General features: G+C 39.8%; 1 protein-coding gene across 2 annotated transcripts in view; it reads left to right on the forward strand.

Moving 5' to 3' along the window:
- LOC140212077 (wings apart-like protein homolog) overlaps positions 1-16,025 on the forward strand; it is a 187,237-nt gene that overhangs the window by 131,560 nt on the left and 39,652 nt on the right. For both annotated transcript variants that reach the window (XM_072282570.1, XM_072282569.1), the window contains one exon: positions 4,043-4,119. In XM_072282570.1, the coding sequence (XP_072138671.1) occupies positions 4,043-4,119 (77 nt within the window). The remainder of the gene's footprint in view (positions 1-4,042; positions 4,120-16,025) is intronic.

Here is a 16,025-nt window from a genome sequence, read left to right on the forward strand (position 1 = left end):
AGCTATCTCATCCCACTTACCCACTGACCTTTTTCTTTTCAAATTTTAACCCAGTTTTTCTTCACCTATTCACATCATTAAAAGCAGTCATCTTGTCAAAGGTGAGGTACCCAGAACTGGACTCTGCACCCCATTTGACACCGATCTAGTGTTTCATAATAGTTCACTGTAACTTCATTGTCCTCGTATTTCACGCCATTCTCAATCTGACCTTCCATTTGTATTTGTATTCTCAGATTGTGTCCTTTTACATTGTGTAGTATTATACCTTCCAATTTATATAATTTCTCCTTCTTTCCCATCAAAATTAAATACTTCTCATTTTTCTGTTTAACTTTCAACATAGACTAGATGGCTCAAAGGGCCAGTTTCTGTGTGGTGTTTTCAGCAGCCAGGTGGCCTTTTTAATCCCATGAAGCCCATATATTTTCACATCCATTAGAGTCATAGAACACTACAGCACAGTAACAGGCCCTTCGAGCCTTCCATTCCGTACCGGCCTGGCTTTCTGCTGTCCCATCTACCCTCACCAGGACCATAGTTCTCCATACCCCTCTCATTCATCTACCTATCCAAGCTTCTCCATATATTATAATTGGACCTGCATCTGTCACTTCAACTGGCAGCTCGTTCCACACTCATACTAAATGAAATAAAGCCCCCTCAGATTCCCCTTAATTATTTCAGCTTTCACCCTAGACCTATGACCTCTAGCTCTAGTCTCACCTAACCTGAGGGGGGAAAAGCTTGCTTGCATGCATTCATCTATTCTATACCCTCAAAATTCTGTATACCTCTCAAATATACTATGTTTCAAAGTATTTTCATCTTCAAATTTGAAAATTATGCCCGTTGCATCCAACTGCAAATCATGATACAGTCTAAGAAAATCACTGGTCCTAGTACCAAAACTGAGGAACATCACTATGTTCATCTGAAAAATTGCTGTCTCACTGCTGTTCTTTGTCACTGAGCTAATTCTCTTTCCGTGCTACAATAGCCATTTTAATCCTGTGGGTTTTACTCCTGAGGTAATTCTTCAAATATTGTTATTTATTTGAGATACAACATGGAGTAGCCCCTTCTGGCCCTTCGAGCCACGCTGCCCAGTAATCCCCCAATTTAATCCTAGTTTAATTGCGGCACAATTTACAAGGACCAATTAACCTTCCACAGGTACGTCTTTGGAATGTGAGAAGAAACAGAAACACCCAGAGGAAATCAACGCAGTCACGAGGGAGAACGTGCAAACCCCTGACAGGCAGTGGCGGGAATTGAACACGGATCGTAAAGCGTTTTGCTAACCACTACACTACTCTTTTTTGAAAGAAATGTGCACACATTCAACTGCACTTTACTCCTCAGTTCTTTAATCTGAGTTATCTCTAATCAATCTAGAGTTGTCCAAATGACTGTTAATTCTGTCCCTCAATGATCATTGCTGAAGGTGCTTGTCCATTGTCGATGTCGATGAGGACCTCAACACCATTTGATGGTGTTGAGACTAGCGCATGATTTGGACTTAAGTGAGGGAGAGTTGCACAGCGTCAGCCTCACTGTCTCTTCCCAATTCCCATCTGGATCCAGTGGCAAGACAGAGTCGAGACGGCTGGAGATGGGACTAGGCGCAGTGGATGACCAGGATGTCTTCTACACGTTCCACGACGCTTGCAGAGACTGCCTTCTTGACCGTTGGACCTTCCATTAGTCTCGTCCGCTTAATCTGCTGGAATCTGTCTTCACATGCTGGAATCTGTCTTCACATGCTGGGATAGACAACTCCTTATCTCACCGAGGGTTTGAGACCCGTCGGCTACCCTCATCTAGTTTAGCCGGCTTGTCAAAGCCATTGCCCAGGGTGTGGCCGCTGTCGCATGCAAACAGCTACGGGGAGCCACAGATGAGAGCTGAGTGCCAGGTGGAGACCAAAGGTGGACTAATTGCCTTGAAAAGGACACGACATGTTCCCCCCACCAGAGCTGCTACCCCTCCCTGACACCCCATACACCCCTACTGGAGGTACTTCCATTGAATTAACCTGCCTGGCCTATTGTGTTGAGTTTATTCTTGCACCCTTCTTTTTTAGAGCATGTATTTGCAATTCCCCAATCTCTGGCCATCAACACTGTACCATCAGATGTTTGATAAGGTTATGACCAATACTAATGAAGTTTCTATTTTCACTGAACTGAATTGGTTTCTATTGACTAGATGATTTATCCACTTGTAGTTTTGAACTCATCCATGCCCTCTGCTTCTATGATTAGTTTTTTTTGGTCTCTGGTTAGTCACGTCACTCCTCTTTTCCTATTTCCATGCTTTTATGGGTTTTTTTTTTGTTTTGGATACTTCAGATGCTCTGCCTATTAATCTGTTACTGTCTTGTTGACTTCTAAACATGTTTACTGATAGGTCTGGCTATTAACCCATCATCTGTCGAACACTTCTTGCTTTTACTTAATTCTGTCTCCTCAGATATCCAGGGAGTACAAATGCCCACTTTGTCTCCCTTTTGGGAAATGATCTAGTGGAGACCTTCCTTGTTTAACTACTTTTCTTGCCAGTCTTTAATTCCAATTTATCCCACCAGATTGCTCTCCTCACACTGTATCGATCCCTTCTCTGGTTGCTGTACATCTTGGAGATCAATAGTATTTTCCATTATATGATCATTGTTTCTTAAATGTACCTCCCCTGATATTCATTCCAATTGATATTTTTGTTCCTCGGGGCCAAAATCTCCAATCTGTCCTTCCTCATTGTTTCAGAAACATAAGAAAAACCTTTCTGAACAATCCATCTCTTTAGCCTACTTGAAGCTGCCCAGTATCACAAATCTACATTACGCATCTGAAGTTTCCTTGCAAATGCATTTTACTGTAGCCTTTCTATTCATCGAATTTAGTCCTTTCTATGTTCCTGTGACCAGATCTTTGCTATTGCTACATCATAATTCATATCGTTAATTGTACCTGCAGCTCATTAATCTTATTTATTGTTTTGTGCATCTATATTTACACTGCACCCAACTGTACTGTCTTTTTGTTAGGTCTAAAGCCATTCTGTTTCTTCAATGCTATTTCAGATCACCTTTGCATCTGTGTTTTCTTTGTTGCCATGTAACAGCACAATATCCATGCCATTCCTTTTCCTTCACCCTTCTCCTCCCTCCAACAGCATGAGCATACTTTCCGACTGAACCTTAATTACAATTCTATTTAGTTTCGATGTGGCTGATCTGTACTGGCTCCAGCTCCCTCAGAAACCCTGCTAATATCCCAGGGAATCTAAAGCTCTCACTTTTTTGTCGAGTCCTCAATCATCTATACTATCCACTTTCTGTACTTCCTTGAAAATATAACAAAGGAAAATCGATTCTGAACTTTATGGGGTGTCTCGTTTGTCATAAATGCCACCAGCTCTGTCCCAACCATAGTGGAGATGCATGCTGCACTCTTATCATTCATCCACCTATATTTTCTAAATCTAAGGTTCAGTTCTCAGGGCAGTGAGCTGCACAATTTCAATTGTGCTGGCCTTTTTCAGGTCAGAAGTGGCCCTGTCCTTGTGGACTACAATCTACTTCTCTTGACTGAGCATGTCACCATGAGGTCTGATACTTCATCACAGCACCTCAGCCCAGTAGGACAATGGATGAGATGTTTGGATTGGGTCTTTTGAAGTAGCTTGCTATGTTATACCAGTAGATTTACAATCCCATTTAGGGGTTCTGAGTTAAAAATGATGGCTTTTCCATCGTCATTAGTATGGAAACAATGAGAGTTAATGTTGCTATAACAATATACTTCACAGGCTCTCTATACAATGGGAGCTGAAATGCCAGTTAAGTGACTGAGCTGCCAGTCTCTGTTACAATGTGTTGCATTTTGCTGTTGTGTTTTCCTTGATTTAGATATTGAATACTGAGATTGAACTCGTGGTCTATAGGGTGTTTGCCAAATGAATGTCTTGACTTCCATCCAGAAGTTTGATGGTGCTGTCAAGGTAAATGTACTTACTTACAATTTATGTTTTGAAACAGGTCACAGTTCACAATCCAGAAAACCAGGGTTATCTTATAGCGTATAAAGACTCCCAGCTCATCATCTCTTCTGCCAGGTAAGAGTGTTATGGAAGAAACACTTGATGTGTTTGGGTGAAAGGTGAGGTTTACCTGGGTGCTTTCATCTTATGGTTACGTGAGGTTGCAATATAAATAAACTCTGAGAGGTACAAGATAACTGTCCGTACCTAGGTCCAAATATTCTCTATCCTCACTTCTTAGGTGATCTGAAGGTGTACTTAGTTTTCGTTTTCCATCAGTGCTGCAGATGCAATCAACAATTACCAAAAAAGTTCAGACTTCCTTTGACTTCTGATGTTTTACTTGAAGAGCTTGCGAAATCTGCACAATATCTGAATGGAAGTTTTAAGAATCCACTTCTCAGAAACTCTGAAATGGGATATTTTATTGGGGGGGGGAGGAGGAGGAAAAGTGGAAAATAATTTTGCTTTTAGCTTGCGAAGTGTGATGTTTACTGTTCAAAAGTTTTGGATGGTCATTAGTACTAGGTATGAAAGACAGTGGACAACTAGCTTTAGTTGAATCAGAATCAGGTTTAATATCACCGGTATATGTTGTGAATGTTATACAGCAGCAGTATGTTGTAATGCATAATAATAAAAGCTAATAAATGCATAAATAAAGTTAAATTAAGTAAGTAGTGCAAAAAAGTAGTGAGGTAATGTTCATGGGTTCAATGTCCATTCAGAAATCTAATGGCAGAAGGGAAGCAGGTGTTCCTGAATCATTGATACAAGTTCAAGAGAAACGCTCTTTGTTAAAGAGTATAACCTCATCACAACTATTTTCAGGACATGCACCCAGCACTTCAGGTCTGTCTATACAGAGGGATCTTGAAATCCAAGTTCATTCTGCCCTGAAAATGGCGGCACGGTTAACAGGGTGATAAAGAAGTTGTATGGCACGCTTACGTTTATTAATTAAGGCATTGAATTCCAGAGTCAGGAAGTTATGTGGCATCTTTATAAAGCTCTGGGTTGGGCCACATCTAGAGTATTGCATTCATTTCTGGTCGCTTCATTGGTTGAAGGATGCGGAGGCTTTGGAGAAGGTGCAGAAGAGACTTACTAAGATGCTGCCTGGATTGAACAGTGTGTTATGAAAAGTTGGGCGAACCAAGTTTTCTCTTGAGTGGCAAAGGCTAATTGCAGACCTGATAGAAGTTTGTAAGTTTGAGAGGTACAGTTAGAGGAGCCGGCTGGTATCTTTTACTGAGGGTTGAAATGTCTGATGAATTAGAGGGGCTAAGTTCACAAGAAGATGTGCAGAGCAAGTTGTTTTTATGCAGTGGTAGGTGCCTGAAATGCACTCCAAGGGGTGGTAGTGAAGGCAAATATGATAGAGATGATAGGCATAGGAGAATGTAGAGAATGAACTTCTGTAGGCAGATGGGACTAATTTAGTTAATTATTTAATTAATTCTACACAACATCGTGGGCCAAAGAGCCTGTTTCTGTGCTGTACTGTTCTATGAATTGCAATATCTCTGTAAGGGCACCCGACACAATCTTAATTCATTACAGACTGTGCACCATACAGAAGTCGGGCAAAGGTGACCCTACCATCATTATTCATCTATGCACTTCTCTGCTTTAATTTTACAATGCAGGAGGAAGCTATTCAGCCCATTGGGTCAATGCTGGCTCTTGGGTGTAGCTATCCAGTTAATTTTATAGGCATGCAAGTGTTTTTTAGGTATCTAGTTCTCTTCGGAATTTGCTATTGAACCTGCTGCCATTTTTTAAGATAATGTGTTCAAATCACAGCTCCATATGTTGATTAAAAAATTCTCAACAGTGAAATTGAACCAAGTGCTGAATCTGTATATATGAAATGAGCGGAAATTTCTGGAAAGGCAGAACTTTATGGAAAGAAAATGGTTACATTTAGAGTTGAAGACCTTTTAGTTCTCCCTTGGTTTGTTTGCTCTTCACCTTAAATGTATTGCTGACCTTTCTGCCATTCTGTTAAAACCATTCGTGGTCCTGAGCCACCGATTAAACAATCTGTTAATTCTTTTGCTGCAATGAAAAACTAGCTTAATTTTCCCTAGTCTTTCTATGTCTATCATATTATATCTATGGAACCATTCTGGTAAATCTCTTCTGCACCCTCTCCCAAGATCTTCTCATTTGTCCTAAAGTGCAGTTGTCAGAATGAATATCTAAGATCCATCCTGTGTTTTATATAAAAAACTTATAAACATGGCTTTCTCACTTTCTCTTTATAATAAAGCCAAAGGTCTATTGTGCTTTTTTGATAGCTTTCTCTACACTTGGTTGCCACTTTATTAGGTACAGGAGTGGAACCCGGTGTGGTCTTCTGCTGTAGTCCGTCTGCTTCAAGATTTAACATATTGTGCATTCGGAGATGCTCTTCTACACACCACTGTTGTATTATGTGTTTTTTTGAGTGACTGCTGCTTTCCTGTCAGCTTGTACCAGTCTAGCCATTCTCATTAAATAGATGTTTTCCCTCACAAAACTGCCCTTGCTGTGTGTTGTTGGTGTTTTTTTTTGTTTTTGCAGCATTCTCTGTAAGCGTTAGTGACTTGTGCATGACAATCCCAAATGATCAGCAGTTTCTGATATACTCAAACCACCCCATCTGGCACTAACAGTCATTCCACAATCAAAGTCAGTTTGATCACATTTCTTTCCCATTCTGATCATTGGTCTAAGCAACAACTGAAATCTTGACCATGTCGGCATGCTTTTGTGCATTGAATTGCTGCCATATGATTGGCTAACTGGATGTTTACTTTAACAAGCAGATGTACCTAATAGAGTGGCCACTAAGTGTATGTGTTTCTGTCCTCTAATGTATTTGTGTTCAACTTAAGGTGCATATGTTCATGTCCCCACTTTAAAGTTGTACATTCAGTTCCACACTCCTGCGAAAATATGCAGGCACAGATCTCATAGGAACACTGAAGCTTCGAAGAATAAGGGGGATGTCATTTAAAATGTGTCAAATATTGGAAGGCCTAGATAGAGTGAACGTTGAGAGGGCATGTCAATAGTGTAGGAGTCTTGGACCAGAGGGTGGAGAATCTGTGGAATTCATTGTCACTGTGGAGGCCAAGTTATTGGGTATATTTAAAGCAGAGGTTGATAGGTTCTTGAGTAGCTAGGGCATCAAAGATTAGGGGTAGATGGCGGGAGAATGGGGCTGAGATGGATAATAAATCAGCCATGATCACATGATGGAGCAGACTCAGTGGGCCGAATGGGCTAATTCTGCTCCTGCGTCTTCTGGAACTTGGTTGAGTATCCTGTGGGAGTCCAAGCTGGCAGTTCTAGTGTTGGCAACTTGCACCCTGCTGTCACCAGATGTGACTGCTTCTTGCTGCTATAGAGTCCAAAAGGTAGCACTGTCTCAGGTTCAGAAGCCTGCTGGTCTGCTGATCCTGCAGATACAAGCACTATGTTCCCCATGCAGATCTTTGGATGCTGTTGTTTTCGGCCATCATAAGACGATCTAGTTTGTACCTGGATTATGTCTTCAAAGTGCTCCCATTTTTAAACAGTTTTTCTTACCAATTTTTAATCATCATTTTCCTGGGCTAAGTCCATTTTCATAATATGAAGTTGGCTGCCTTATAACTAAGTAATTTCTTTCATCTAGAATTATTCTAAATTTGCTATGACCTTATGATCACCCAGTGGTCCCCCACTGAATCGTATCTTTTCACCTTTATTGCCCAAAACTAGATCTTGTAACTGCTATAAGAAAACCAGATAGATTGTTTTACTACTTTTAGAATAATATTCAATATGCAAATGCTTCTGTTGTAAATGTGAAAAAATGTTTGTTTTTAAACGGTGCTACATGCATGAATGGAAAAACATTCACAAGCCTTTGGTTTCCTGAATCTCTGTTTCAATGACCTGAGGGTTGGGATCAGTGATTCACCAGCTGTCAATGGATTTATGAATGCAGCGTAAAGCCAGTGCTGAGGCTTAGCCCCTGTGCTGCACACAATCAGACAGAAATGTTAAAGTGAGCCCTGGAGAGTACCACCACATACTTCTCTCCATTTTGGGTAAATCAGTCATTCAACAAGAATGTCTGCCTTCTGACCCCAAGCAGGTTTTGTATTCAGACTGTCACTGTCCCTTTAATCCCATGGGCTTCAGTTTCACAAACAAGTCCATTATAAGTCTATATTCACATCAATTTCTTCATCATAGAACTCAATGAAGTAAGTCAAACACAATTTCCATCAAAGGTATCTTGCTGGTTTACATTTATTAGCCCATATTTTCCCAACTGTTGATTAATTTTGTCACAGATTTTGACTGTGTCCTATCTCCAGAATTGCAATTGCTGGGTTTGTTCCACCTCTTGTTAAATTTGTGTTTAAAGTGCCTCAATTGTCTGGTGCCGTTATGTATCTGAAGAACATTACAAGCACCCACACTTTTGTCGATAACTTGGGTTCTACCTTGCTCAGGTAGTGTCTTGTCTATTTTGAGCTCTGCCATCTCTAATGCCATTGTTATTCCTTCTGGCGGAACTAGATACAAAGCCTTCATTTAGTATCCGAGCCATACTGTTTCATTCACAAAATAGTCTCCTTTCAATTCCCTAATTGACTCTCCCCTTCCATTTATATTCCTCTTAATTTGAATGCATTTATAAAATATCTTGGCTTTCCCATTTTAATAGGCCAGTAATTTGTTTTTCATTTAACCCCTGAATTCCATTTTTTTAAAATCTCCAATACAAATCAGAATTAGTCTTATTATCACTGATAAAGGTCACGAAATTTGTTGTTTTGCGGCCGCAGTACAGTGTAATGCATAAAAACTTGCTATACATTACAATAAGAAATATTTACAATAAATAATGCAAAAAGAGAGGAAAATGGTGAGGTACTGTTTGTGGGTCTACAGAGCGTTCAGAAATCTGATGGCGGAGAGGAAGAAGCTGTTGCTAAAATATTCATTGTGAGTCTTCTGGCTTCTGTGCCACATCCCTGACGGTATCAATGAGAAGAGGGCATGTCCTGGATGGCGGGGGTCCTCAATGATGGATGCTTTCTAAGACATCGCCTTATGGAAGCCCGGCTGTGGTGGGGAGGCGAGTGCTCATGATGGAGCTGGCTGGGTCTACAACCCTTGTAGCTTTTTCCAATCCTGTGCATTGTTGCCCCCATACTATATGGTGATGTAACCAGTCAGTTTGATATTCCCTCTGATATCTACTGTGTTATTTTTACATTCATTACAAACTTCCCTTTGATCTTCCAATCTCAATTTGTATTCCATCCAGGGACTTCTAGCTTTGGGTGCCATACCTTTCTCCCTTCAAAAATTACTGTGTACCTGAATCATTTCCTTGCACGTCTCCTGTTGTTCATTGTTTGTTCCTATCAAAGTTGATTATTATCTACCTGGGCTAAGACACTTTGCAATTTGAAATCAGCTGCCTTCCAGAGAAGTATTTCCTTTTTTAAAATTGTTCTAAACTGGTCTTCTTTGAAAAGAGCTAGATTATATTGTGCTGCTTTCTGTTTGGCTGGTAGTTTCCTTGTTTACATTTTAGGTAGTCCTAGGCCTTCAAACATGTACTGTTACTCTTCAAATAGATGTTTTGATAATTAATGTCCTCTTTTATACAACTGTAATCCTCACATCTTTGAGCTTTCCCTGCTAACTTGTTTATTTTGTCTCCTACACCTTTCATCCTATTGAATGCATCCAATAGACTAATAAGTTTTCTGTTTCTTCTTAATTCTACTCAGTCTCTTTCTTTGATTTCCCTTTCAACTACATTATTCTTCAGCACTGTTGTTGCCCATTTGAATGCTACATCCCTGTATTAGTTATTCTTCCCTGTCTTTCCTGAACACCTTATAGCCCAGTTCATTAATTTCTCAGTCCCTCTTTGGAACTAAATTTCTATTATTCAGAAGTCACCACATCTTATTTTCCATGTTCCAGACATTTATGTGCATACAGTCTACTCTGTCATGTTGATCTCATTTCTGGATATCTTTATTCTGGAGCATTTTTTAATCTTTAGTATCCCATTTCTATTTCATTCTGGTGCTCATTCCCATCAGCAAATTAATTTAAATCCATCACTTATGCATTGGATACTACTCCTGTGAGGAGAATCCTGTCTGTAAGCATGTTGTGGTGCTGTATGCCATCCACCTTCAACAGGTCTGACTCCAAAGTAAAACTTTCCCACTTGTGCCATTTGTCCAGCATATGTTAACAAGTTTTATTCTATTTCTGTGCTCACTCTTTCCCTGTCTGCTGTAGCCTTTAATTTATTCATGACAATGTCAAAGAGCAGGATGTGATCAATGTCACACACAGTTCCATGTCCTGCTGTGGTGTGATATTCTCACAGTAAATCACCTATACTGTTACAAATTCCATAGAGGTTGAAGCCAGCAGTCATGGGGTCTGTAAAATTAGTTCTGGCTTTAACGTGTCTTTAACCATGCTCCATAATGTAACTAATCGCAAAGTTAAGTCAAAGCCCGTATAACTGTGAAGACTTTAGTTGCATTAGTTGAACTTATGAAAAAACAGGGACTTCAATAATACTGCGGTCAGCTACCACAAATCAGAGGGTGTCATCAGCCTGTCTGCTTACTCCTTCCCCAGTTAAATTTTTGTTGCTAGCTCAGTGAGTTTACTCCACTCATTAATCCAACTGGCTTTATAATGGAGTAAGAAGGCTGAAAACCAACTTGAGCCAAGGAGATACTTTTCTTTCCCTCTCTCTGCTGTTCGCCATTGTTGGGTGGGGGCTAATTAAATCTTTAGTCTGGTCTTCTGCCAAAAGCCTTACTTCTGGCTGTTACTCAGAAAGCTGTTCTGTTGAGCAACTTTTTATGTTGCTGAACAGTCATGTTCACGTTTCCCTTTATGAAACTGCTACTGCAGCTTTTTTTAGAAAAAAAAATGATATTAGTGTTGCCAACAATTTTCTAGTTGCCCCAGACTGTTGACTAAATCTCCTGGCTGTCAGCAGCTTTGAATGACCTTTAGCCAGTGAAGCATAGTTTTACATCATTGTTCTCTGGTACCTGACCCGAGTCAGGTGTGGAGACTGCAGTTAACAAGAGACATTTATTTTCTGGTTTCTTCTCTTTACTTAATGTTAGCTTTCTGTGTGCTCAGTGCCTGTGACAGCCAGTTATGAAAATTTGTTTCTATTAATCTACAGTGTTTTCTTTTTAATTTGGTGGCCTCTGTCTGCCCTTGCTTCCCTTCCTGGCACACAAAAAGAAATATTTGCCTGTCCCACTTGCCTGCCTTTGACCAAGAGGTGGTGCAGTTGGAACCTAATGGGCTGTGTTTTCTCAGCCAGTTCTGTCAAGTTTCTAGATATAGCCACTGAGTGGCACTCCATCCAGTTGCAGAAAAAACACACCACACAGACATGATCTCTGAATTTCTTGGGAAAGAAATTGTCTGAAAGACTAACATGTAAAACAGGCTGAAGTTAAATTGTGCATAAGCACCATGAATGCTAATCATTTTTATATAAAAACTTGCCATATAATATTACACTGCATTTTTTGAGTTTCCAGTACAAATTACTGCAATTTGTAGTCTGTAATACGCTGTAGGTTTCTCTATGGTTTACAGTGTAGTAGCCTTAAACGTATACTGCAGTCAAACTCTTTGGTGTGTATTTCTTCAGAGGATATTAAAATTAAAAGAAAAATATAAAGAGCTTGTAGTAATTACATGATACCCGCTTGAGTTAACTGAAAAGCATTTTACAGCCAGTCATATACTTTTAAAGGATATTTAATTTGTAATATGGGAAACATAATGGTCACTTTGCTTGCATCAAACCCCAACAAAAAGCAACATGATATTTTCTCTAAAAATCCATTTCCTCCCACCCATGGTTAACTGGCTACTCTAAATTGCCCTTACGTTGATGGGTTGCAGAACTCAGTGTGTGGGAGTTGATGGCTATATGAAAGACGATGGTTTAGGGAAAAATAAGTTGGAGAATGAGACCGATAGGTTGTTCAAATTTCAAGATTGTTTAATGTCATTTCCAGTACAAGTGTAAAGAAGAATGAAATAATTGTACTCTGGGTCCAATGCAGCAGAAAAAAAAATCACAAGAGGATTAAGAACACAATAATTTAAAAAGCACAATAAATATAAACACAAGATAACTTTTATACATTGATTGTATGTCCATAAAGTGATGCTAGGCACAGGAGTGTCTGTAAATAAGGTGAGTGGCAGGAAATGAGAATCCAGTGGTGGTAAGTATGGGGGGGTGGGTTAGCAGGAGAGGTATTGATTAGTCTCTGCTTGAGAAAAGTTTTTGTTCCTGATGGTCCTGGCATGGATGCTATGTAGCCTCCTCCCTAATGAGAGTAGGATAAACTGTATGTGTAGGTAGGTGGAATCCTTCATGATGTTGCGGGCCCTTTTCTGGCACCTTTCTGCATATATGTCCTTGATGGCATGTAGGCTTGGGTTGAATGCTTCCTATATCATGAGAAATAATGGTGAGGCACTCTATTTATTGATTGTAGAATGAGTAATTGATTATAATAAAACAGGATAATTGCACACACAAAAAAATCTGCAGATGCTGGAAATCGAAGGCAAAACACAAAATGCTGAAGGAACTCAGTAGGTCAGGCAGCATCTATGGAAATGAACAAACAGTCAACATTTTGGGCCCAGACCTTTCATCAGGACCTTGACTGCACTGGTGCTTTCTCCCCCACCTGAGAGAGTAAATGGAAACTTTGTTCAGCATCTCACCTTAAAGTCAGTATCCTGAGAAAGCATTGATCCCATCAGTACCTCACAGCGTCATCAGTTAGTTCAATGTGAATGGAACTTACATCCATGACCTTCAGACACATGCAAGGGTGCTAGCCAGTTAACCATGGCGAATAAACTAAATTATTACTGATGGCTTAAAAAGATACAAAAATAATCAGGATATTTCAATTGAATTCTGGTGAGACCAAGCGATTGTATGCAGGTTCAGCTTCAGTCATGCTAAAAATCACTAGAGAGAGTTCATTTAAAAAAAGACACATTGGTTGCAGCTTATCTTGCAGTATTTGGACTTAGATTTGGGCAATGAAGTCCAAATACTGCAAGATAAGCAAGAAGAGCTGCAACCAATAAATATACTCCAAACCTATCAGTACAGTGGTTTGATCAACCAGTGTGGAAAATTACTGATATGTTCTGTAATCGAATTAACTAGAAATCCAAATACTGCACTATTTATTTAATCTTAGCTTCAAGTGAAGTGACATTTAGTACTACGAAGCAGTGCCACACACATGTTTTATCATAACTGAGCTGAAGCCTCTATATGTCATTATAACTTTAGTCCTGATATGGGTGGGGGAAGAAAGGCAGAGTTCTATATGTGAAGAGAGGATGAACAGAGTTACAGCTGCTTTTGACTGTTGATAGCATTAAGAAATCTTAACTAACATTGAAGTCCGGGGAGTCATATACAGAATGTGGTGGCCATTATGCTTGGCCCCAGATCTTTAACTCTTTCCTGTAATGCATGCTGACTCTCTGTTATTTGAGAAATGACCCACTACACCTGCAGACTTGTAGATGTAGTTAGAGCAGAATTTGGCCACGCCAAGTCAGTTTTAAGCTGAGGTACATTGGAAAGCTTCATGGAGCTGCTGCAGAAATTCTAGATTTAATAAAAGTATGGAATGGACTTGAATGGTTACATTGAACCCAAGTGCTGCCACCTTCTGCTTTAAAGCCCCTAAGTATGCTCCTAGGTTGTTCTCTGCAGCATATATTTTCCCATTATGAGTCTGTTTCTCTGTAATCTCAGAAGACTGAATCTCCTCCAGGCTCTGAAACAGATCTGACATTAAGAACCCTGCTTATGCATCTTGTTTCAGTGATGGTGCCAATATTTAGGTTGAGAGGGGTTAGGGTGTCAGGAAAGTAAGGCCCAGTAAAGAAGCTAATCAGATTCATGTCATATTTTTAATAGTATTTAAATTATTTTGAATTGTTTGTGTGCTCAGCTTTTATCCACTCCTCCTTCACTACCATTCAGTAAACACTGTTGCTAGGTCTGTAAAGTATTATGGCTATATCTTCCCTAAAAGAAGTACTTCAAAAGCAGTTCCACTACTGATTCATAAGAGCTGATTCATTGGGATGGTGGTAAAGCTGTTATGGTTGATATTTGTCCCCTAATCTTGGGTCTCTGGACTGATATTGGATTCATCTTTGTCAACTGCTTCAGTGTGTACGATAGTGATCCCTTATAGTGTATCACTCAAGTTGTGGTTATTCCTGCAATAAATTGTTAATCTTGACTTTTGGTAGAAGTGCCAACACATTAGGTAGTAGTGACAAAATTCTTGGTGTGCTGAGATCATCTCGTAGATTGTACACAGTGTTTGAGGAAAGGATAGATAGTCCAGTAGAATTGGCAATGATCCTGCATGTTGTTGGATTTATTAGGCAAGTAATGGATATCCCTGTCTATTCCTAATGGAGAGGCTAGGTAGATAAGCCATCTGTCAGGGTACACTGACCCTGCTTTTGTAGCTAAACTGGTTTAATAACTGTTAAATAAACTGACATGATTCAACTTTTCATATCAAATACCAATATCTTGCGACTTGCAGAGCTTATTACTTGGGCATGTAATAAATCATAAGTGAAAGAACCAGATGCACCATTCCAAGTTTGTTAGCTGGAAAAGCTAGGCTTCCTCCTTCGAGCAGGGAACTTTAAGTGGAAATGTAATAGAGTTGTTCAAACTCCTAATAAGGTGAAACTTTTCCTTGATATTTTGGATTAACCATGGAGTACAAGGTAAATAACAGAAGAACAAGCAAGGAAGTGTTTAAATCTGGAATTTACTGCATAAAAAGCCAGTAGAAGCAGATTCAATATAAGCTTTAAAAATGAAATTGGATAAGTGCATGACAGAGAAGGCATGACAGATAAGAGCAAAGTAATTGGACTAAATGGGTGGCTCCTTCAAAGAGCAGTCTGTGCTCAATACACTGGGAATAAACTCTTTGTGCAGTTTATCCTGTCCCATTTTTAATATATGTACAATTATTGGGAATATACAGGATGTGTTGGGGGTGGGGGGGGGGGGGGGTTAAGTAATCTGGAGACCTGGATACATGGGTTCATTGCAATGGGGAAGATACCACACCAACAACAGAAGGGAAATTTAAATTGGAAATCCGAAGCCTGAGGTTGTCTCAAGTGTATTTCTTTGTGTTCTTCAGGTAAGCCACTCCACTATTTGTATATTGTCTGACCAGTATGTGATTCTATTTCCATGGCAATATAGTTCATTCTTAACTGGTCCAAGAACCCATCCCATATTGTAACCCCAGACTAAACTATTCAGGTACAAAGGTCATCTTGCCTGCGCGCGCCCCCCCCCCCCCCCACACACACACACACATACACACGGCTGGGGACTACTAACCCTCATCTCGTCAGTCTTGTCCACCACGTCCTTGGTGGCTGGCTGATTAAGAATACAGTTTGCTCTTCAGTTTATGCATTTAAATAAGCATAGTGTGAATCTTTCACGTTTGCATATGCTAATTTGTGCAATACTTTTCATTTTCCCTCTATCCTCTTTGAAAAGCTCAGCAGTGTACATTTATTGAGCAGTTAATTACCTGGGGTATGTTACTGGTTTATTTGATCTGTTCCCATACAGTGGAATGCAAAAGTTTGGGCACCCCTGGTCAAAATTTCTGTTAATGTGAATAGCTAAGCAAGTAGAAGGTGACCTGATTTCCAAAAGGCATAAAGTTAAAGATGATATTTTAAGCAAGATTACTTTTTATTTCCATCTTTTACAGTTTCAAAAATAACAAAAAAGGAAAAGGGCCCGAAGCAAAAGTTTGGGCACCCTGCATGGTCAGTACTTAGTAACACCCCCTTTGGCAAGTATC

Source organism: Mobula birostris, chromosome 18, assembly GCF_030028105.1.
Source record: "Mobula birostris isolate sMobBir1 chromosome 18, sMobBir1.hap1, whole genome shotgun sequence".
Classification (NCBI taxonomy): domain Eukaryota; kingdom Metazoa; phylum Chordata; class Chondrichthyes; order Myliobatiformes; family Myliobatidae; genus Mobula; species Mobula birostris.